We start from the raw sequence: 23,588 nt of genomic DNA on the forward strand, positions 1-23,588 counted from the left end.
AAGTCTGATGTCCACATAAGAAATGGTATCCTAATAGAGCACAGACTCTACTGGGTGTTTAAGTACCATTTTGCACGAGCTAATTATATGTCCCTTGAAATGGGCAGGTATTATGAGTGGAGTCAAACAGTTTCCACAAGGAGTGTCTCTGAAGAGAACAAATGATTATAGCCAGGCATAGCCCCAATATTAGTTCTCATTCTTTATGGGCTAGGTTTTGCTGATAGGGTTGCAATGACCTCAGTAGAAGCATTTTATTGATGTGAGGTCAATTTTTATATGACCAAAGTTTGGGATTAATGATGTGAGGGAAACTTAAGAACCAGAAGGGGCCTATAAAAGGAAATGTACCTTCTAAAGTGTTTAAAGGAAAAATGATTAAACTTTTGTCAGTAAACAGTCAAATCAGAGCAGTAGCTATGATCTGAGAAAAACCTATCAGAACGTTTTGTTTCTTCTTAAGTGGGAGAAGATTAAAGAGAGTCAAAAATCACAGGATATACTGAGAAGCCTTTTAGTCAGTTACTGGAGAGTTTAAAGTACAATAATAGGCAAGATGAGCGGTAAAGAGGAAGAAAAGGCTACTGCAGAATCAAAATAAACCTTGGGCAGAAGCTGCCCACTTCTGCAGTCAGCAGTTTCTGGAGGGTTCCTAAGAATCCTGTTTAGTGTCCCAATAAAATGGCTGTCCAGTAGTTAGGCTAAAGCGATGTATTATCTTTTAAGTTGGGAAACATGAACTTGAGTATCAGTACCTTGGAGTTTTATTGCTGTGCCAGTTGCTAACAGTACCTGATGTTCTTTCCTTGGAGGCGGAAGGGCAGTTTTACTGATGCCTTTTCAGAAAACCAAACCTTCAGGTTTGTGATCATGCAGAGGCAGCTTAGGTGGGTGTTTTAAAAATGCAGCTTGGGGGGTGGCCAATGGCTCAGTTGGTTAGAGCATGAGCTCTTAACAACAGGGTTGCTGGTTCGATTCCCACATGGACCAGTGAGCTGTGCCGTCCACAGCTAGATTGAAGACAACGACTTGACTTGAAGCTGATGGGTCCTGGAAAAAACAGTTACTCAATAAAATTGAAAAAAAAAAAAGGTGCTTGTACCTGTTGGTGATAAACCTGGAGGTATTGTATGAGTGCCCTGTGGTAATTAGCCATATTAGCTTATAGTAGGTTAGAGTCTAGGATTGGAAGTACTTTCCAATGTGCAGGGCAACCCATTATTAATGCAGAATGAGATGACGTCTAGACCCCAGAGGGGTCGATCTTCTTGCCTTCAAGGAAAATGGCAATATTTCAGGCCATGGATGTTCAAGGGGTTTCTGAGAGCTTTGATAATTTTGGTTTTAGAATTCATTAGTTCTCTGCCCTTTTCCTGGATTTATGGATAATAAGGACAGTGCCATTCTAGGAAATAAGAATAAAAAATAATGTTCAGTGACTAGTATTTTGTATCTTTTTTCTTACTTAGAAACTGTCCAGGCATCCAAAGATTATTTATTAACTTTTATCTAAGTTTCAAAAGTTAGTTAGGATCTGGAAATTTCAATTTTAGCTAACATGTTAAATCCTTGTGATTTGTAGCAATTTAAGAATTACATAAAATCAAACTCTTTAAAAAAGACATCCGTTATTATCATTCCATATGTATGATCAACATATGTACAATAAACAATGGTGACTTACTTAACTCATAAAACCAGTGTGAGAAATTCAGAAAGTTTAAATAATTTAATCCTGGTTTTGTACAAACCAAAATATCGTGCTGGCGTTATTTATAAATGGTAAACTAATTTTTAAAGACTCTCAGTTATATCAAAATCTCTTCTTTATCTTGGAAATAAGTTCTTTTCTTCTTTTTTCATAACTAGAAAAACAAAGGCTATTATGTAAATACACTTTTCAGTGTCCACAAAAAGAAACATCACTTAATAAATTCTTTCCTTCTTTTAGACATTTTGACAGTTTATCAGGGCTAGATATTCCTAGAGTATACACATAATAACTGAAATGTATTATTATTATTATTAATTTTATTTTTTACTACACTTGATCTTAGCCAAAAGGCCGCAAAGCGATATTTTTATTTTTTAAGGAGGGCGCAGCTCACGGTGGCCCATGTGGGGATCGAACTGGCAACCCTCTTGTTAAGAGCTCGTGCTCTAACCAACTGAGCTAACCAGCCACCTCCTGAATTTTTTTTTGATCAGTTAATCTTTAAAGTTTCCCAGTGGGGTAAAAGAGAGGGAGAGAGACAAAAAAATAAACAGGAACCAGCTTCAGACAAATAAATAGGAAATTATCATTGTAAAAGGCTAATTATATTTCTTTTTGAAAGAGAGGGAAGAATGTATAGATATCGAAAACCCATTCTGACAAACAAGAGAGATAGAGATAGATGATAGACAGATAGATAGATGGATGATAGATAGATATTGAGATTCCAGCTGGTTTAGACAGTAATGTGGGCCACTGACAATTTTACCATCTCAATAATTTTAAACTACCCTTCATTAATCTTTGAAATATAGAAACGAAGCTTACATAGTCTCCTATGTTAACAACAACAAGAAGGACTTCTCTTTTAGACAAAAACAATCTCATGAGGGTTTCTTCCCTTGTTGTTCTAAGGTACCTCTTAAATGAACAATCTTGTTCATGTCAAAAATTCTCCAGTGTGGCCATGGTAATTTCAGTTTGACCCTAGAGAAATTATGCCACATAGAGAACATGATAGCAGGAAAATATGAAGGAGGCAGGTGTTTAGTAGAGAAGAGTTACAGTTTTACATTCAGAAGACCCCATGAGAACTTCCATGGGCTGTAAGGATGGTGCTTGTGCAATCTTGTGTCTCTAAAGCCTGGCTGAAGGCCAACCATTACCCAGCAGAGGCTGCATAAAACCTCTTGATTCCAGGCTGATGGAACAAAATTCTTAGGGACATAAAGACATAACTGAAGAAGTCCTTTTAAGGTTTTATTTTAATAGCTTTATTATTGTATAACAGACATACAATAAACTGACATATATAGAGTATAATTTGATTAGTTTTGACATATGTACACATGCCTGAAATCATCACCACCATCAAGAAAATGAATACATCCATCACTCCCAGAAGTTTCCTCCTGCCCCTTTATTATCCCTCCATTCTCCTAACTCCCAGGCAACCACGGATCTGTCACTTTAGTTTTCATTTTCTAGATTTTTATATACAGTATGTATTCTGTTTTGTCTGTTCCTTTCACTCAGCATAATTATTTTGAGATTCATCTATCTTGTAGTTTATTACTTTTTATTACTAAGAGGTATTCCACTGTATGTAAACACAACTTGTTATCCATCCAAGCATTGGTGGACATTTGAGTTTCCAGTTTCGGCTATCACAGACAAAGCTACTATGAACATTTGTGTACTAGTGTTTATGTGAACATTTGCTTTCATTTTTCTTGAGTAAATATTTAGTAGGAGAATGGCTGGACCTCATGTTAGGTGTATGTTTAACTTAGTAAGACGTTTCCAAACTGTTTTACAATGTGGTTGAGCCATTTTATATTCCCACCACCCGTGTATATGAGTTCCAATTCTAGACGTCTTCACTATCACTTGGTAAGGTCTTTTTAATTTTAGCCATTCTAATAGGTGTGTAGTGGGGTCTCATTGTAGTTTTAATTTGTATTTCCCTAATGACTAATGGTGTTGAGCATCTTTTCATTGAGTATTTGCTATTCGTATGTCTTCACCAAAGTGCCTGTTGAGATTGTTTGCTCATTTTTAGTTAATTTTCTTGTTATTAAGTTGTGAGTCTTGATATATTCAGGATATCAGTCCTTTATCAGATAAATGATTGGTAAATCTTTTCTCCCATTCTGTGACTTCTCTTTTCTTTTTATTAACAGTGTCTGTCAAAAAGTAGCAGTTTTTAATTTTGATGAAGAGCTATTTACAAGTATTGATATGTTCTTTTATGGAAAGTGCTTTTGGTGTTATATCTAAAAAACCTTTGCCTAACCAAGGTCCTAACGGTTTTCTCCTTTGTTTTTGTCTAGAAGCTTTATAGTTTTAGGTTTTAAATTTAGGCCTTTGATCAATTTTTTAAAATTTTATATACGGTGTGAGGTATGGACTGAAGTTTTTTACATACCGGTATCCAATTGTTCCACCACACTTTTTGGAAAGAGGATTGTTGAAGACAATCCCCTTTTCATTAAATTGAGTATACCTTTGTTGAAAATCAGTTGCCCATATATGTGTGAGTCCACTTCTGAATTCATTCTCTTCTATTGATCTATATATCTATCTTTATATCAATACCACAGTTTTGATTACTGACTGTAGCTAATAAGTCTTGAAATAGGGTAGTATCAGTCTTCTAACTCCATTCTCATTCTAAGTGTTTTTGCCTACCCTAGGTCCTTTGCACTTTCATATGAATTTTAAAATTGGCTTGTCAATCCTCCAACCCCTCCCCCCCAAAAAAAAAACCAAACCTCGTATGATTTGGATTGGAATTGCATTGAGTCTATAGACCAATTTGGGTACAATTGACCTCTTAATAATATTGAGTCTTCTGATCCATGAACATCATATATTTCTCTACTCAATTAGGTCTTCTTCCATTTCTCTCAGCAATGTTTTGTAGATGTCATTGTACAGGTCTTTCATATCTTTTGGCAGATTTATACCTTAGAATTTTACAATTTTTTGGTGCTATCATAAATGGTAATTTTTTTTAAATTTCAATTTCTGATTGCTATTTGCCTGTATATAAAATACAACAGATTTTTGTAAATTTACCTTTTGTCCTGCAGCCTTGCTAGACTCACTTATTAGTTCTGGTAGGTTTTTTGTAGATTTCATCTGATTTTCTACATAGACAATCATGTCATCTGAGAATAAAGAAAGTTGTATTTCTTCGTTTCTAATCAGGATGCCTTCATTTCTTTTTCTTGCTTATTGCACTCTCTAGAAATTCCAGTACCATGTTGAAGAGAAGCAGGGAGTACGGACATTCTTGTCTTATTCCTGACCTTAGGGGGAAAGCAAAGCACTCTGTCTCTCACCACTAAATATCTTAGCTATAGGTTTTTCATAGATGTCCTTTATTGGTAAGTTTTAAGTTTGCTGAGCATCATCATCAGGAATGGATATTGAATTTTGTCACGTTTTTTTTATGTATCTATTGAGATATGGTGAGTTACACTGAGTGGTTTTGAATGTTAAATCGACCTTGCATTTCTGGGATAAATCTCACTTGGTATTTGTTATGGAGTGAATGTTTATGTCCCTCCCAAAATTCATACATTGAAGCCCTAGCCCCCAGTGTGATGGTATTCGGGGGGGGGGGCTCTGGGAGGTAATTAGGTTTCAATTAGGCCACAAGGGTGGGAATAGTGCCCTTATAACAGGAAGAGAGAATGAGATCTCTTTCAAGTACACACCTAGGAAAGGCCATGTGAGCACAGCAAGAAGGTGGCTGTCTACTTAGCTAGGAAGTGAGCCCCTATTAGACATGGAATCTGCCGGCACCTTGAGCTTGGACTTTCCAGCTTCCAGACTGTGAGAAATACATTTCTGTTGTTTAAGCTACCCAGTCTATAGTTTTTTGTTATAGCAGCCCGAGATAAGGCATCAGGATGTATTCTCCTTTTGATCCATTGATGGGATTCAATTTGCTAAAGTTTTAAGAACTTTTGTCTTTTATGAAGGATATTGGTCTATTTTTCTTTCCTTATCAGGTCTTTGTCTAGTTTGGTTATCAGGGTAATGCTGGTCTCATAGAATGAGTTGAGAACTATTCTCTCCTGTTCAATTTGTTGGAAGTTTTGATATTATTTGTTACTTAAATGTTTGTTAAAATCTACTAGTGAAGTGATTTGGGCCTGGAGTTTTCTTCACAAGAAAGTTTTTAACTGCAGATTCAATTTATTTAATAATAAAGAGCTTTTCAGGTTATCTATTTCTTCTTGAATGTGCTTTAATAATTTGTCTCTCTCAGAGAATTTATCCATTTCACCTTTATTGTTAAATTTACTGGCATAAGGTTGTTTACAATATTCCCTTATCTTTTTTTTTTTTTAAACTCATGTTGGAGGCTATCCAGCCATATGAAGTAACAAACTATTTTTTTTTAAATTTTTTTTTATTGGGGAATATTGGGGAACAGTGTGTTTTCTCCAGGCCCATCAGCTCCAAGTCGTTGTCCTTCAATCTAGTTGTGGAGGGTGCAGCTCAGCTCCAAGTCCAGTAGTGGTTTTCAATCTTAGTTGCAGCGGGCGCAGCCCACCGTCCCATGTGGGAATTGAACCGGCGACCTTGTTGTTGAGGGCTCGCGCTCTAACCAACTGAGCCATCCAGCCGCCCTTCCCTTACCTTTTTAATACTTGTAGAATCTGTAGCAATGTCATTTTTCTCGTTTTTAATACTGGTAAATTTACCTTTTCTTTTTCCTGATTAGTCTCACTAGATGTTTTATCAATTTTATTTATCTCCTCCAAGATCTAGCTTTTGGTTCCAATGATTTTCTCTTTCCTACTTCACTGATTTCATCTCTGACCTTTATGATTTCCTTTCTTTTACTTACTTTGGATTTCATTTCCTCTTCTTTTTAGAATTTCTTAAGGGGGAAGGTGAGGTCATTGATTTGAGACCCTTCTTTTCTAATATAGGCATTTAGTGTTACAGAATTTCCCTAAGGTGCTGCTTTAGCACCATCCCACAAATTATGTTTTTTTTTTCATTCAGTTTAAAATATTTTCTGATTTCCTTTTTGAGTTCTTCTTTAACTCGAGTTAGAAGTGTGTTTAGTTTCCAATAATTGGATTTTCTAGGGATGTTTGTTATTGATTTCTAATTTCACTCCATTGTGGTCAGAGCACATACTTTAACTTGAATTCTTACATTTATTAAGACTTGTTTAATGGCCCAGAATATCTATGTTGGTAAATGTTCCATTTGCATTTGAAAAGGATGTGCATTCTGCTGTTGGGGGGGGTGTGGAGTGGTAAATGTCAATTTAAATCTAGGTGGTTGATAGTTTTGTTCAAATCTCCTATGTCTTTACTGATTTTCTGTGTACTTGTTCTGTTAATTACAGACATAAGCTGTAACTGTGGATTTGTTCATTTCTCCTTGCAGTTCTAGAATTTTTTCCTTAATGTATTATTATTGTTTTGCCCAGGAAGCTCCATTATTTTTTTATTAGTTTCAGGCATAAGGAACATAGTGATCAGACATTTACATAACTCACAAAGTGATAACCTCAGCAAGTTTCTTAATGTATTTTGAAGCTTTATTAGGTGCATAAACATTTAGGATTTTTATGTCCTCGTGATGAATTGGCCCTGTATATTCATATAGCCACTCCAGCTTTCTTTTGGTGTTAGCATAGGATTTTTCCATCCTATTACTTTTAACTTTTGTCTTTATATTTAAAAGTAGGTTTTTTCATAAGTAGCCTAAACTGCATTCTTTAATCCCCAAGCTCTGCTCAGGTGCCTGGGATCTTCAAGAACTCGCTCACTCTCCAAGCTACCCACTTCCTTGGACACTGATAATTAGAGCATCATTCCTCATAATGAGCCTCACCTCTCCCCATGGAGTAACACTCAAACAGAATCATTTCCACTTCGCTAGGACATTTTTACCCAAACAGGCATATCCAAACCTATGGCAACTCCTCAGGAGGTGCCAGGTCCAGCCACAGTCGATCAAGCAGGACCATAGAGGATTACCTAAGGTCACCTGAGTAACAAAGGCTACCTTGGAAAAAATGTGAAGGGCAGGAAATAGAAATCTAATTTCTACCGGGGAAGATTTTATTGATTGAAAAAACACCTATTTTCCATTTTAAGAAAGTGTTTCAACTAGGAGAGAAAAGCACAGGACCAACCTAGACTGGTCAGTGGTAGCCCAGGAGGGCCCTTTGGGAAGGAGGACTGTTCCTCTGAAAGGGTAAGAAACACTTTCTCTGTGTCTTGTGCATGAGTTTCCTATTACTACTGTAACAAATTACCACAAATTTAGTGCCTTAAAACAACACAAATTTAATCCCCTACAGTTCTGGAAGTCAGAAGTCTAAAATCACAGTGCAGGCAGGGCTGGGTTCCTTCTGGAGACTTTAGAGGAAAACTCGTTTTCTTGACTTTTTGTTTCTAGAGGCCACCTGCATTCCTTGGCTCATTCATGCCCCTCTAAGCGTCACTCCAACCTCTTGCTGCCACTATCGTATCTCCTACTACTACCAATACTAATCCTCCCGCCTCCCTCTTACAAATAGTACGCTTGTGGTATTGGTTGGGCCCACCTGGCTGATCAAGGGTAATTTCCCCATCTCGGGTCCTCACATCTGCAACGTCCCTTTTATCACACAAGGTAACATTCACAGGTTCCAGGGATTAGGATGTGGACATCTTTGGCGGGCTATTATTTAGCTTACAGGTTAGACTAGCCATGGAGGTGGCAAGTCCACCAGGTCCTAGCTCTACCACGAGGCCTGTCCTGTCCAGATTTGTGTGAATTATCTTGCTCTTTGGACGTGAGCCTCTAGACTGCCTTTGTGTCATCTGACTAATTCTGGCCTCGTCATCTCTGTCCAGGGTGGCAAGGATTAAGTGGTACAGGACTCATATGATTAAACCTCAAGTCAGGTTGCTTTCTTCAGGGAGAAGCTGAGTAGGAACACTTAGAGAAGGGGCTTGGGGCACAGGAGTCAAGCAAAGTGGCCCAGAGTATGAGCTGTAGAGGCAACTTCACAGGTTTTTGCCCTGATCTTGCTGTATACTAGCTGTGGGGCCTTTAGCAACTGCCTTTTAACCATTTGGCCTCAGTTTTCATATATGTCAAACGGAGCTAATTGTATCATCTTTATATTGTTGGCATAAGAACTAAATACAAGGTAGTTTGTGTAGAAGGCTTAATTAGTAAAGGTCCTGGCACAGAGAAAGGGCTCAATGAATACTGCCATCTTCATTATTTGAAGTGTTGGCTGGTCCCAAACAAATTGTCTTGAAACTGATCTTTAGCCTCGTCTTTGCCAGTGTAGATCTCAGTTCACCTTTCAGGACTGGGGGACAAGGACATCTGTCCCAAAGATGCAGACAGCCCTGTTTGACCCTGTTTATTGTTACCCCTGTGGGAAAATACAACTGAAAAGACTGATGAATGGCTACAGTACTGCAAATAGCCAAAACCAGCCTTGTGAACCATCATTGGTTTCATCCCATGGCCACAGAATGGTAGAATTAACCAGAGAGCCTGTCTTGGAAAGTTGAAGAGGCGAAGTTAGGAAAAAAGAAAAGTCTGTTACCAGAACCCTGGTACATGCACAAGGCTTATCTGAAGCAGGAATAAGTATGTAATGTTTGCTTCCCTAAGCAGTTGAAAGATTGAAAAATAACCACCCAACCTGAAGTATCTTTCTTTTTTGAGGCTGAAGTGATTAGTACAATGAGATTACAATTTTCAAAGTGTCATCAATTCTTAGCATGAAGTTGTTTTTATCAACCATATGGAAAATGACTATAAAATGAGACCCATTTCCATGTGTGATTTATGGAAGCAGCTTCATTACATCATGGCGACACTTTAGAAAGTAATGTTGACCAAAAGGCACTTCTGCAAATGGTTTCCAAATTCTGATAACTTGCTGTAATGAGTATAGCTTAATCAGTCCAATTCCACCTTTCTAGCTGGTTTATAACCTGATATTCAGTTAAAATAAATAAAATTGAGGAGGTGGAGTAGGAGTAGTGAGAGGAGGGAAACTTAAAACTTGGGGTGTGCAGGCCTGGAGGCTGGAATGTGCACATCCAACTCCCCCTTCACAAGTTGAGAAATGATGGATGCTCTGAGAGTTTATTAAGACGATTAATGTATTTAATTAGAAAGAAATTGGAAAGAACAGGGGACACCAGTCTGGGGATCGAGCCTCCCCTACTTGACTCATTTCGGACAATTATCCTCTTGGCTTCAGGTCATGAGTTGGTCCCAATCCATGAAGTAAAATTAACTGTATTCACAGAAGCCTTCTTTAACTGTGCTGAATTGACTGTTAGAGTTCCCTGCAGAAGACTGTCAGCCTCCGGATAGGCCTTTATTTAACTATAAGCTATTTTTAAAATAATCAATACACAATGGCTGCTTTCCATAAAACTTGAAAATAGTTGAATTAAGGCTGTGAAAATGTAATAAACATTTGTTACAAATAAGATACATTTAAAAAAAATATTGCATGAGTTATTCAGTGATAAGTAAGGTTTTATGCCTATCAGGTGTTTTCCTTTGATTCTTAAGGGTCAGCAAGCACGCTGTAAAGAACAAAATTCAACCAGTAAATTTGAAGACCTAATTATTGGCTTTATTAAGGAATTCATGGATCGGGTAGCATCCCATCTAGCAACTAGAAGGGCAGGCTGATGAGTAATACAAAATGGAAGGTTTTCATAGGCAGAAGGAAGGGGGCTAAGCAGTTAAAAAGAGTGGGTAGTTTCAGGCAAGAACACTTTTATCAGGCAGATTACCTCCCCAGTGTTAACCAGGGAACTGCAATCTGATTGGTTGAAAATTCCACTCGGAAGAGGCTGAAACTGCAATTAGGTTAGTTCTTAAGTTTTGGTTTGGTGATGTGGCTTAGCAAAAGTGACTCCATTTTGTCCTGTTCTTCCTTTTTTTAAAACAATGCTGAGTTGTTGAGGGAAAACAATGCTGAGTCCTTGAGGGAAAAATCCCCCAGGACTGTGCATCCTATGGTTTATTCTCTGAGTGTAAAAGTTTTCTCAACGCAAAGACTAAGGTTCATCTCCCATTGGAAATACAGACATTACTATAAACCCAAAGCTCTTGTTGGCTGTAATAGGGTATATTTGTAGTTACAGTTCTCCAACATTTTACCTAACAATTTACTGAATCAAAACAGCTATCCATTAACAGGAGGGGGAGGGAGAGAAACAGCCTTATCCTTTATCTTCACTACTGATTTACCCAGTGACTTTTAGCAAGTACATTTCTCAAATATAATGAAAATGTTTATAAAGGCCTCAGAGTTCCCCTAGGGTACTACATAACTCGTATAACATTAACATACTCGCATGACTCCAAATAGAATGAATACTGTAAAGATATGTAGTTAGGTGACGCCTGATCTAAGCCTCCCAAACTTTGTGACTATAGATACGATCCATTTCCCTGGTGATTTTTTTTGGATAATACTAAGGTTTTGTCTTATCAGACCAATGAACTCATGCTTTCTGGCTGAGTCCAAGCCCCCAGAGTTCTCTTTGGGCCCTGGGATTGACATGAATCATGAATTTGTGCTTCTAAACACTGAATTCCTCCTCCTTTCTTTCCCCCACCATCTCTTTTTGTTTAATTAACAAGACTTTTTATTTTCATTTTTTTGAGTAAGATTTTTTTTTAAATACAAAAGGCACATATGTAAGATTTTCTAAAACCCATATGCCAAAATAAAACATTACCACACTGACAGTAGTTAGCAGTTTTCATAATTTAATGAAAAAGTATTGGTAAAAAGGTGACATTTGAAAAAAGACTGAGTTTATCTTGGAAAACTGGACTATATAAGACAAAATGAAAAAAAATTAACAAAGAAGGTTAAGAGGTAATACTTCCAACAACAGCAAAATGTAGCAAATACATTTTGGGTCAATTGAAATTTACACAACTGAAGGCTCCTTCATTTACCTAGGAAAATCCTGTAAAAATATTACAACTATGTTTCCCTGACTGAAATTATTTTAGTCAATACTATCCCAATGGCATTACATATGGAATTTGGCTAAAGCACTTTTTCAACGTTCACTTTTCCTCCCACTCACTCAGAATTGAAAGGCATGAAGGGACATGGGCTACTGTACTGGCCTCTAACAGAAGGAGTTTATAACACAACTCCATTATCACTTCATCGCCATGAAAGTGTCCAATTAATATCTAACCCCAGGAGAACTCCAGAAAAAAAAATGCACAGAAACCTGGTGTATAAATAGGAGAAATTCTATTCCTCCTTTGGATAATCCACAGCTTTTTCCATTCAAACAAAATACAGGACACCTTCCACACGTTAGGGCATGTTCACACATGTATACAGGTGTTAAAAGAAACATGCTGAAGGTGTGACCAAAGGAGAGGCAAAATACAGAAGTCTCCAGAAAAGGAGGCAAAAACAAAAGCAAAGAAAGCCATTAACAAGGCTACAAAAGCGGGGAGAGGAAACTGCTGTTTCCCTTATTGATGGAGGGAGGCGCTCCTTCCTTTACTGACCGGCGCCTATTGCCGCTGGGCTGTTCTACCAGTAAGCAACTTAAAAAAAACTGAAAATGGCCACTTTTGTCTGAATATTTCCACTACACTTTCCCAAACTAGAAAAAAGAGAATATTAAGGCTAAGAAAAGAGAGCAGAGAATTATAGTTGGCTTCACATTTTAGAAACTGTAACATTTCCCCTTCTTTACACGGGAAGCAGACATGTTTTATCCCCCCCCCGCCCCCCACCAAACATCATCATTCTCTTCCTCCCAGAAATTAATCAAGGCAGATAGTTTGGGAACAGGGTAGAAACAACTTCTGAAAAACGGCTCCAGCTTTTTGTTTGGAAAATTACTTCGGATTCAAAGTTGGTACAAAGCTAAATTACATCCATGTGTTAAACACATGCTTTCAAATTCTGTTTGACAATAAAAATCTGTTTCAAAATTAAAGCAGGTAAGAATACTTAACCTCTGTGCATTTTATTATATTTTAACTATACCTCAATAAAATTTTTATAAACATTAAAGCAGGTATACAAAAACTGTCAGCCAAACTTATTTAAGTCAAACTTACTTGAAAACAATAACACAAAAACCCTGACCTGGTACAAATCCCCCAGAAATGGTCTCACTTTGGGAAAGGCTCTGGGATCCTTCACAAACGCCTCCACTGGGAGAATCAGAGCATTTCCCTTGGAAGTAGTACTTTCGTACTTTTGTAAACACTATCCACAAGTTAGCTTTTTATGCTTGTTAGCTGGGTGAAATAGTTACAAGTGCGTCCCCAGCAAGCAAGTCTAGGAACAGGCACTGGACACTTATCAGCATTAGGAGTATTGACTTGGTAAATTAAGATCCTCTGAAAGAAACTCTGCCTTGCGTAGAGCGAAGGAAGAGGGTAGTTGAGTCTGACAGTATCTGAGATGTTGGCCCCTGGTCTTTCCCTGAGGAGGGTTTCCAGATACCAGTGGAGTTAGAAACTTCCTATGGATAGGAGCTCTGGGAGTCACATGCTGTAGCTTCAAAAGATAAGTAGTTTTAGTGTCTGGTAATCATGTCTCTCGCAAATCCACAAACAATACAAGGATTCTTAACACATATGCGCATCAATATGTTAATATAACAGCAAAGCTGCCCCAAAGTACTTACTGAACTAATACTCTGGGCCCAGCTGTTCTCAATAGTCTCTGGCAAAAAGAGACTTTTGGACAATCTGCAATTCTTATAATGTGCTTGTGAAAACTAGACTTGAAACTGGTTCAGAAACTGCAAGCCAGTTTACTGTGGAAACACTTTATTTTTTTCATTACAATTTCTCCCAACTTTTGCCAGAATCTTTTTAGTGTATGGGTTTCCCACAATATGTGCGGCAAAGGCAGACGGAGTTATTCTTGGACGTTGTTGATCACCTTTGCATTGAACTGTGGGAAAAAGGATACGTTTTGCTTTTACTGTGGCAATCCCGTCTAGAGTCGTGGGGAGGATTTTCCCTGTCTGAGCTCTCTCTCCTAACCTTGACTTTCTCTTTACTCCCATCACTTTCCACTTCTGAATCACTGAGCTCCAAATCTGGGCAATACCCATCGTTTTCCTGATAGGGAGCTCTCCCTGCAGACCGCCTGACAAGCTGCTTGCCCCAGAGCTGCTCCTTGGGGTTACTATTCTTGGTCGGCTTCCCACAGCACGGGAGGCCCTCTGTGCTCCTCATCCACCTGTTGGTGGCCTCCTTAAAGGACCTGCCGAAGTGTTCCACGGCAGATTTTCTAAAGCTGCCCTGACTGGCCAAGTGGGAGCTGAGCCTGGACTCCTGGCCACAGAACATCTCACTCGAGCTATCTCTTTGGGTAATATCCCCAGACCAGCTGTCCTCCAGGCCATTGGACTTGGCAACCTTGGAGTTAGGCTGAGTTTTCCCATTCCCAATGGAAGACTGCCCATGAAGGGCAGCCTGAAGGACCAGAGGCTTTCCCTGCGACTGCCCATGATAGAACTCCGGAGAGGGAGGTCTCCAAGCAGGACTGGGAGCCTTTGCTTCACTCCTAGAAAGGCCGAGACTGGCCAGCAAACGGTTACTGTTGCTCTCTAATGGATACCTTGGGTATGATTTCATTCTCATTTCTAGTGATTCCTGAGGCACTTGCGTGCTCCTTATATTTTGAACAGGGGAGTTGCTGTCAGGAGAGAGGGGTCCGTGATCAGGCTCTGTGGAGCTGTTTCGGCAGTCTTCTGGGGCCGATCTGGGCATTTTTAACTTTAAGGTAATTCTTGGTGGTGGGTAAAACAATGAGTTTTCTAGTGCACTTGACAAAGGAAGTCCTGAGATCAAAAAGAAAGATTCATTTTAACAACTGATTTAAACAATGGCACACGTGCTCATGGCAGAGTGAGTTCACATACCCACTCTTCCAAGTGGCTAACAAGCACTCTCTGCCTGTACATCCCAGTATAGCAGCTAGAGCGAGCTGAACTAGAGGTTGGGGCGGGGGAACCTCAGCAATGCCAGTGTTTGTTCTGTGACTCCCGACCTCACTCCTTCTGCTCTCCCAGTCTGTAAAATGATCACAAAGACTAGTGTGCTGCCTCCTATACCCCCACCTCTGCCCCTTCCATTTATGAAAAGAATGTCACCAGCAATGATACACACATAGGATCTGTGTGCGCGCGCGCGTGCACGCACATGGTGGGTACTGGACAGCACTTAGGATGCGCCTTAAACACAGACATTTCAGACGCCACCCTCCAGTCTTTCCTGGCCATCCTAAAGCAAGTCAAATACAAACCTTCAGGAACACAGAACTGGCTTTGGTGGCTGAGGCGCATATATGGGTTTTAACCTGGCAATAGTAGAAGTGGTAGTGGGTGGTTCCTGAGTATTTTAGGTTCTTAACTGAAAAACATTTCCCCACTATGAATGACCGTCATGGAGGCGTGGGGCAGGTTTTGTAGTGGCAAGGCCGAGAGGAAAGGACTGACATCCCTGCCAATGGCCTGCTATGGGTTTGGCCTAGGGAGTGCTGGTTACTTGGCTATTTCACCCTACAGTCATATTTAGAACAGGTCCTCTCTCTAGTATTTTGAGTGCTCAGAAATTAACAGAGCACTACCAAACAGTTCCTCCTTGCATATGGCCTTAGCCTTTGCCCATTATTACCTTAATGTAGCCTCACCAAAATGACATACAGCGAGGACAACTATTAGGTGCCCCAATGGGCACCATTTATTCCCCAAGGGTCCATGTGGAACACTCACAGCCCCCTTCTCTACCAGGGGCTGCCATCTACTGACGCCACAAGCAGTTATGGGGCCAACTCCCACCACTGAGAAGCCAATAGCACAGAGACCCCTTGTTGCCCAAGCTCTGCCACCAACCTCTATGTTAAATGAGGCATAGGGAGGTTACACATGTTACTGAATATGACTGTCGCCATTCCAGCCATGCTCTCCATGCTCAGGGCACTCTAATTATGCTCACCTGTCTCTCTCACCTGTCCCTGCAAGGCAGCGTACCTTGCAGGCAGGGATTCTGTCTCACTGACTGCTCTATCTTATCTTCTAGCTCAGTTCTTAGCCCATAGTAGGGGCTCAACAAATATTAGTGAATAAATGAAGAGACAAGAACCCAGATCACCTAACTTCTGGCTAAGAATTTATTTTAACAGATTATTGTTAAGATGGCTAACCCTGGAATGAAATGTTTTTTTGGAAACTAGGATTAGATACTATCTTCTTGATTTATAAATGAATCTAATGATTATAGAACAATTTCATGGTTCCAACTAATGGCCCCAATCTGTCTATATTATCTGCCCTAGACCTGCAACTCCCCCAACCCCACCCTGGGATTTCTTGTCTCATGAGTTGACAGTGGAATGGGTCACACTGTATCATGGTTGGACTAGAGCAAATGAGATATTTGACAAGAATTTTAAAAGATTTTTAGGTGAAAAAATTGACATAAAATTTAAGTTGTTAAAATAGAATCTATATACAGAGGGTGCCAAAAAATGTATACACATTTTAAGAAAGGAAAACTGTATTAAAATTGTAATACTTAATATACACCAATAACAAAAGGTGAATACGAGTCAGGTTTGACTTCTCCAATTTCAAGAGGTGCTCAAAGTGGTTACCCTCAGTGTCCAGACACTTCTGATTATGGCGAACTACTGCTTGAGCAACGTTGACCAAAGTGTTGACTTGTATACATTTTTTTGGCATCCCTGGTATTTTCTAGACCATCTTTCATATATAGATTACCTGCAGCCACTTCCTGGTTAAGAAGCTGGACCTGCAAACCGAAGATCTGTTCCTGTAATTTGTTGTGTGTCAGCTTCATCTTCTCTCGCCGGCCTATCATATAGCACAAATTTCGGACCTAAAAGCCCAAACCCAAGCAAACAGAGATTTTTGTCATGTTGGGCTAATCTGACAAAATTGTTTAGCTAAAATTTAGACAACTAAAGTCGGGTGGGGTGGGGGCTGGTGAGGAGAGAAGAACAAACCTAAAGGCTGTACAACGACAGCCACTCCACATGAATTCACGCAGCATTGGTCATTTGTGGGATCGTGGTTCCCATATCAATCAGCAGCATAAGTAAAAGGCTCCAAAGCCACCTCCTCAAACCTACTCTCCCTGCAGTGTCCTGGGCTTGCCAGTTATCTGCACAGCCAGGCTGGGAAGACTGAATGATAATTTAACATTTCAGCCTTCCCTGAGTAAACAATGGTAATGCTGGATCCAGTACAATTTTCTAATGAGTGCTGGACCAAGCAGGATAAAGTTTCAGTTTCCAGCAGTTATAGATAAAGTCTACTGCTCACTCTTTCAACTCAGTCACAAGGGGGAAATCCTCACTCTCTCATACTCCCCATCTGGACAAATTATTCAACCTTTCAGTGTCCTAGTTTATTCATCTGTAAGTAGGGATAATAATAGCACTTACTTCATAGGCATGTTAGGATTAAATGAGTCAGTATTTATAAAAAATGCTTACAACACCCCAATAAAATTTATATAAAAAATGCTTACAACAGTGTCGCTGCACAGTAAGTGCTATACATGTGTGAGTTAAATTGTAAAAAGTGAGCCAAATCTATTAGTTCCCTTCCAAATTCTGGCAGCAGAGAAAAACAAACAAATAAGCCATCTCTGTAATTATACTTGATAATAAAATTCTGTAGGGTAAACACAGGGCCTAACTTACACCCCTGTAGTACCAATTTAGTAGATACTATATATACATAGTATACACACACACACACACACACACACACACACACAGTATCTACTAAATTGTATATATACAATAAAATGTATATATAGTATCTATATAGTATAGTATCTATATAGTATAGTATATAGTATCTACTAAATTGGTACTACAGGGGTATGTTAGGCCCTGTGTTTACCCTACAGAATTTAGTAGATACTATGTATATACAGTATCTACTAAATTGGTACTTTATTCATATCATATGTATCACGAGTTAAATGGAATTATCTGGTGCAGAGGCTCTCAACCAAGGACGATTTTGACCCTCAGGGCATTTGGTAATCTGGAAATATTTTGGTTGTCACAAGTGGTATCTGGGCGCAGGGGGAGGCAGGTTTGCTGCTGGCCACTAGTGGGTAGAGAGCAAGGATGCTGCTAAGCATCTTACCAAGGACACAACAAAGGACAGCCCCTGACAACAAAGAACCATCCAGCACCAATGTCAATAGTGCCGAGTTTCAGAAACTCGGAACTAGGGCTTTCCTGAACAAAATTCATTCTTTCTTCAGCCCGCAGCCTCGTAAGTGTGTCAGTAAAATACAACTGATCTAACTTAGGCTCAACAGTGAATAAAAAATAAACCAAAGGAGAATTTATTTCAGATTTATGGTTCATGGAGCATGTAAGTGAGGCCTCTCCATTCCCTGACAAAACTGAAGCAGAGCCCACCATCTGGGGCCATGATGAAATGAGAAGATAAGCAATGACACAGAATCCCCACACTAGAAATGAACTGACGCTTAAAGAAAACAACCGGAAGTGGGACCTCCATGTCTATGCAGACTGAGACTTACAGACTCCTCACAGCTGGTCCCCTTACCCGCTCTAGGTCTTGCCGTAGATGCATAAACATTCTCATACGAGTATGAATACTTTCCTCTTTTGGCTGTGCTAGGCCATTTTCCTCATCCTCCTTCGGAGGCAGTAACGGCTTATTGAAGTTACTCTTCCGCTTTAGTTTCCAGTAATTGTAGATAAAGTCCACCATTAGTGTGGGCAGCCCCAACTCTGTGGCCACATCTTCCACACTGACCAGGGTATAGAACTCCTCCTCCAGCTCCCGAAGCTTCTGTGCCCGCAGGCTGGTCTTCTCACTTTTGGCCTGGCTCTGCTCTGCAGCCCTATGTAGGGGGTACTCGGCCTCTCCAGGTTTCTGCCTGTTCTGGCTGTGCTTGAGGCAGAATGACTTGAACTTCACTTCATCCCCTTCATCTAGGATGGTCTTCATTTCTAGGTTGTGCTCAAAGGCACAGGTGACATGGAAGGCAGTGATGCAGCTTTTCACTGAGCACTGAAGGAAGACAGAAGACGTGTTAAGGCAGCGGGGCTGGGGAGAAGGGGAAGCCCTATATACCTGGGCCTAAATTGAGAACTCAGGGAGCAAAGGAAAGACAGGGATAAAGCTGGTCCTCAACTGATCATGACAGAAGCTTTACAAGTCACCCAGGAAATCTGTTCTTATAGAAAACAGCAAAACAAGGGCAACCCCCCCCCCAAAAGCTCCAAACTCCCCTTTAAGGTTTCAGCTCAAGCATTAAGTTTGTCTAAGAGGTCTTCCCTGACCTCTGTAAAGAGTCCTGCTGTCCCTATCCTGTGTCTCCCGTATTACCTTATTATGTGCTTCTATAACAGTACTTCTCACACTGTACCTACAGAATAACAAATGTCAAATCCCCGGCCATTGTTCTTAAAGAGAGCAGCTGCATCATTCGTCATGCAGTGCCATCAACTATTGAACAAGCAGGTGCTCAAGAAATTCTTCTGAACAAATTACAGGAAAAAACAAGTCAGTATTATTGCCAGAGCATCTACTAGTTCTAAAAAGGCCATGGGAACTCCAGTATCTTAAGTAATCTAACTTCTTGAAGTTGTTCTGATAGAGCTGTGGTCTTTGACATGGTAGCCAACCAGCCACAAGCAGCTATTTAAATTAATTAAAATTACACACAATGAAAAATTCAATTTCTCAGTCACATTAGTCATATTCCCACCATACTGGACAGCACAGACTTTCATCACTGCATAAAGTTCTATTGGACAGTATGGTTACAGATAATCCGAAATTAACTATATTTTGCCATTCACAAATTCAACACAGACCAGGGAGAATCTGGCCCATGACTGCTGTACTTCTTTCCTGTGCTTCACTTAGTCTGAGTTACCATTTGTTATGGGTATACTGCTATAGTTTTCCTTCCAAAGATTTAAAATGCTTGCGTGTATTTATGCTTACGCAGAGGCAGGAGGGAAAGCAATGGAGGATTTGTTTCAAAGGATGTAGTGGGAATGCCCATGGTTAAAGCCAAGTTTCAACTCTTTTGGATGCCTACATCTGGAGGGCAAAATGCTCAATTACCTATGTGTTGGGTTTTTGATAACTAAATATAGAGAACGACCTTGGATATGAATAAAGACTGAGGAAATGCAAACCCTGACAGGTCTCTTTATAATAGATTGAGAAATTCAACACCTAAGAGAATCCTGACAACCATCAAAGCTTTAGTGGGGCAGATTCCATTTAAATTAACTTCACAGGATAAAAAATCCCAAGGATGGAATTCTAAGATCATCTTATCAAGCATCACATTTATTATTGCTTGTACTTCCTCTAAAAGACCTGATTTTCTACCTTCACCCGCCCCCCTAACTCCCACTCTTTCCACTTTTCAAGTAAGTGGTCATCTAGCCATCTACTAATTACCCTAGGACTCCCACAACAAGCCCACCCCAGCTCTGGAAAGCTCTGTTGGAAAAGTTCGTTACATTTACACTGACATCTGTATTCTTAAAACTTCCATGTATTTGAAAAGCCTCATGAAAATGACCATGATAAAAGCCCCAAACATATTTTTATCTGGGTATCTTTTGTCATCACTTGGCTAAGAAACTAGCCAGTCATTTAGAAAACAAGACGCAAAAGGCATTCTTTAGCAGAAGATTAAAAAGTGTTGGGCATAGTGCTCTTTTGCTATTTAATAACTGATACAAATATGGGAAAAGAAAGCAAAAAGATTGTTTTCTATTTAAGAGAATGAATGTGTGACATAAAACTATTACTAATGGGAAGCTAACAACAAATCATCTCTCTCAGTTCAAATTTACAGAATGTATTAGGGATGGTGCAAAAGTAATTGTGGTTTAAAAGGTTAAAAGTAATTGCGAAAACCGCAATTACTTTTACAGCAACCTAATAGAAACATAAATATAAATTACCTAAAATAAAATACACGAATACGAATTGGGTATTTAGATGAAAACTGGAATGTCCTTAGGAAACTCTGCCATAAAAGTCATCTAGTTTAAAAAAAAAAGTCATTCTATGATATTTATAGCTGGAGGTCTATATATTTCGGTGGCAAAGGAGAAATGCCAACTAAGTTTTGGTGCCAATTAAAAACCTATTTAACTTTCCCCCCAAAACATTTTATTACACAAAATGCTTCGGTATACATCTCATTAATTTCTACTGTAAGCACTTAAGGTGATAGGGGAGGTACTATTATGCCTATTAAAAAACAGCTTTATTGAGATATAATTTACATACCATAAAGTCACCAATTTTAAGTATATACTTCAGTGGTCTTTAGTATATTTTATAGAGTTGTACAAACATCTCCATATGCATTCCAGTACATTTTCAACCCCTCCCAAAAGAAATCTCATGCCTATGTACAGTCGCTCCCTGTTCCCAACTCCAGCCCCGCCCAACCACTAATCTACTTTATATCTCTATAGATAGGCCTAGCCTGGGCATTTCATGTAAGTGGAACCATACAATATGTGCCTGCTTGTGTCTGGCTTCTTTCACTTAGCATGTTTTCAAGGTTCATGTTGTAACAAGTATTAGAATTTCATTCTTTTTAAAATATGGCCAAATAATATACTATTGTATGGCTATACCACATTTGTTTATCCATTCATTAGTTGATAGTCATTTGGATTGTTTACACTTTTTCGCTTTTATGAAATAATGCTGCTATGAACATTTGTGTACAAGTTATTGTGTGGGCATATGTTTTCATTTCATGTGTCGTAACAAAGTTTGTGGGAGGCATATCTCACACAAGAGTGTGGACACCCAATCACCATGCTTATGAACTACAAAAGGATCCAAATGACATTATAATAACATTAAAATTAGCTAAAGGTCAGATCCCTGGTCATAGGGATTAGCCTTGCTGGATGAAATTGGTGCTTGTTCTTCTCCAGCTGCAGGTACTGGATACAGTCACCTGTGACTTGTGTAACCAGGGAGGCACCTCACGTTGTACCTTGGAGCCTGTAATGTCTTCTTTATTTCTGTTATTGTATTCTTCATTTCTGCTTGGTTCTTTATGTTTTCTATCTCCATTTTTATGCTTCTATCTCCTTGTTGAAGTTCTCCCTGAGATCACTGAGCATCCTTATACCCAGTGAATGGAACTCTGTGCCTGGGAGATTGCTTGTCTCCATTTCGTTTTTTTTTCCCCCCCTGGAGTTTTGTTCTATTCTTTCATTTGGGACATGTTTCTTTGTCTCCCCATTTTGGCTGCCACCCTGTGCTTGTTTCTATGTAAGGTGGAGCTGCTATGTCTCCTGGTCTTAGTAGAGTGGCCTTAGGTAGTAGGTGTGCTGTGGGGCTCAGTGGTGCAGTCTCCCATGTTACCTGAACCGGGTGCTTCAGAATTCACCTAATTCATCAACTCTGACAACCAAGGATGGAAACTAATTACCACTATGGATACTGAAAAGACTAAGCTGAAGGGTTCAGAGACAATGTCCAAAAAAAAGGGTTCCAGAAATGGTCTGTACAATGGCAGAGCCCTGGGAGTGAGTGGGGGGCCTCCTGAGTAACCTTTCAGGTAACAGAATGCTCTCACTGGGCGGGCGAGTCTGGCTAATTTGGTGTTAGCCCACTCTACCACTTCTCATGGGGACTTACCTGAATGCAAGCTCCTGTCTTCAACTTGCACAAGTTACAGACTAAGGCCCACCGACTGGGTGGGATGTGGGATATCTTTGTGATTGGTTCCATCCTCTCGGGACAACCAATGCTCACCTGCGAAGAAAACAGCCGCATAAGGCGAGGCCCCATGGCATTCCTGAAATCCCTTCTACAAACCATGAATGATGTTACATGAAGCTCAGAACATCACAACAACGAGGTGAGCCATGGCTCTTAAGGTTACTATGGGACTAAGGAGAAATAAAACTTGTCTCTGGCCACTGCTCAGAACTTCAATCATTTCCAGTAATATAACGATTCATATATAGGATGAGAGGGCTGGAGTGGAGACTAGGCGTGGTTACTTTAATGAATCAAAGACATCTACACTTTACTGAGGAATCAAAGAAAGCAAAGAGGGGATCAAATATATGGTGATGGAAGGAGAACTGACTCCGGGTGGTGAACACACAATGGGATTTATAGATGATGTAATACAGAACTGTATACCTGAAATCTATGTAACTTTACTAACAATTGTCACCTCAATAAACTTTATTAAAAAAAAAGAAAGCTACTAAGGAAAGAAATTAAAATTCACAAAATCTAGCACCTATTATGTTACAGATGGTGCCACATGCCTTGTTTTTTTCATTTAATCAATGAAGGATGAGAAACAGAGGCAGCGACAAGCCTTTCCGTTCAGTTTACAAAGAAGCATGACATTGTTGGAAAGTAGCAGCAATTTGTATAATGAAGAGATTGGAGCACATAAATAGAAAGGATGGGGATGACAACATTTGTAAACCAAAGTCCTTAAAATCACATATGTATCATCAGCTTACTCGTCTACTCTCTCAGCCAAAGAGACTTCAAAGAGAAATTAAGTCTTTGGGAGAGTGCTGAAAGGAAAAGGATGTTTTAAAAAAAGATGGAAAATTCTTTTCCACATGAAAATAAGGGGTCAAGTAACTTCTAGTAAAAAGTGTTTTCTTTTTCTTTCCTCTTTTTCTTTAATACAAATATGTGCATGAATTTCTCAGAGAGATACAACTCTAAAACGTGAAGGTCTGTTGAATAAGGATGGTTAAACTAGCACAAGTTCTTCCCGCATCAAGAAACCAGCCCAA

General features: G+C 39.5%; 1 protein-coding gene and 1 non-coding gene across 8 annotated transcripts in view; both read right to left on the reverse strand.

Annotated features, from left to right (window-relative positions):
* Window positions 1-11,487: 11,487 nt before the first annotated feature.
* Window positions 11,488-23,588, reverse strand: part of JADE3 (jade family PHD finger 3) — a 142,638-nt gene continuing 130,537 nt past the window's right edge. For 5 of the 7 annotated variants that reach the window (XM_033105531.1, XM_033105512.1, XM_033105521.1 and 2 more), the window contains 4 exons: window positions 22,456-22,572; window positions 18,355-18,825; window positions 16,519-16,636; window positions 11,488-14,577 (listed from right to left, as the gene is read on the reverse strand). In XM_033105531.1, the coding sequence (XP_032961422.1) occupies window positions 13,667-14,577; window positions 16,519-16,636; window positions 18,355-18,825; window positions 22,456-22,572 (1,617 nt within the window). In that variant the 3' untranslated portion in view covers window positions 11,488-13,666. The remainder of the gene's footprint in view (window positions 14,578-16,518; window positions 16,637-18,354; window positions 18,826-22,455; window positions 22,573-23,588) is intronic. The other 2 variants (XM_033105558.1, XM_033105549.1) reach the window with 1 other exon arrangement.
* LOC117030488 (small nucleolar RNA U13) lies at window positions 21,541-21,644 on the reverse strand. The gene has a single exon (XR_004424406.1). It is a non-coding gene; the product is annotated as a small nucleolar RNA U13 (small nucleolar RNA).

This window comes from Rhinolophus ferrumequinum, chromosome X (genome assembly GCF_004115265.2).
Source record: "Rhinolophus ferrumequinum isolate MPI-CBG mRhiFer1 chromosome X, mRhiFer1_v1.p, whole genome shotgun sequence".
NCBI classification, from domain to species: Eukaryota; Metazoa; Chordata; class Mammalia; order Chiroptera; family Rhinolophidae; genus Rhinolophus; species Rhinolophus ferrumequinum.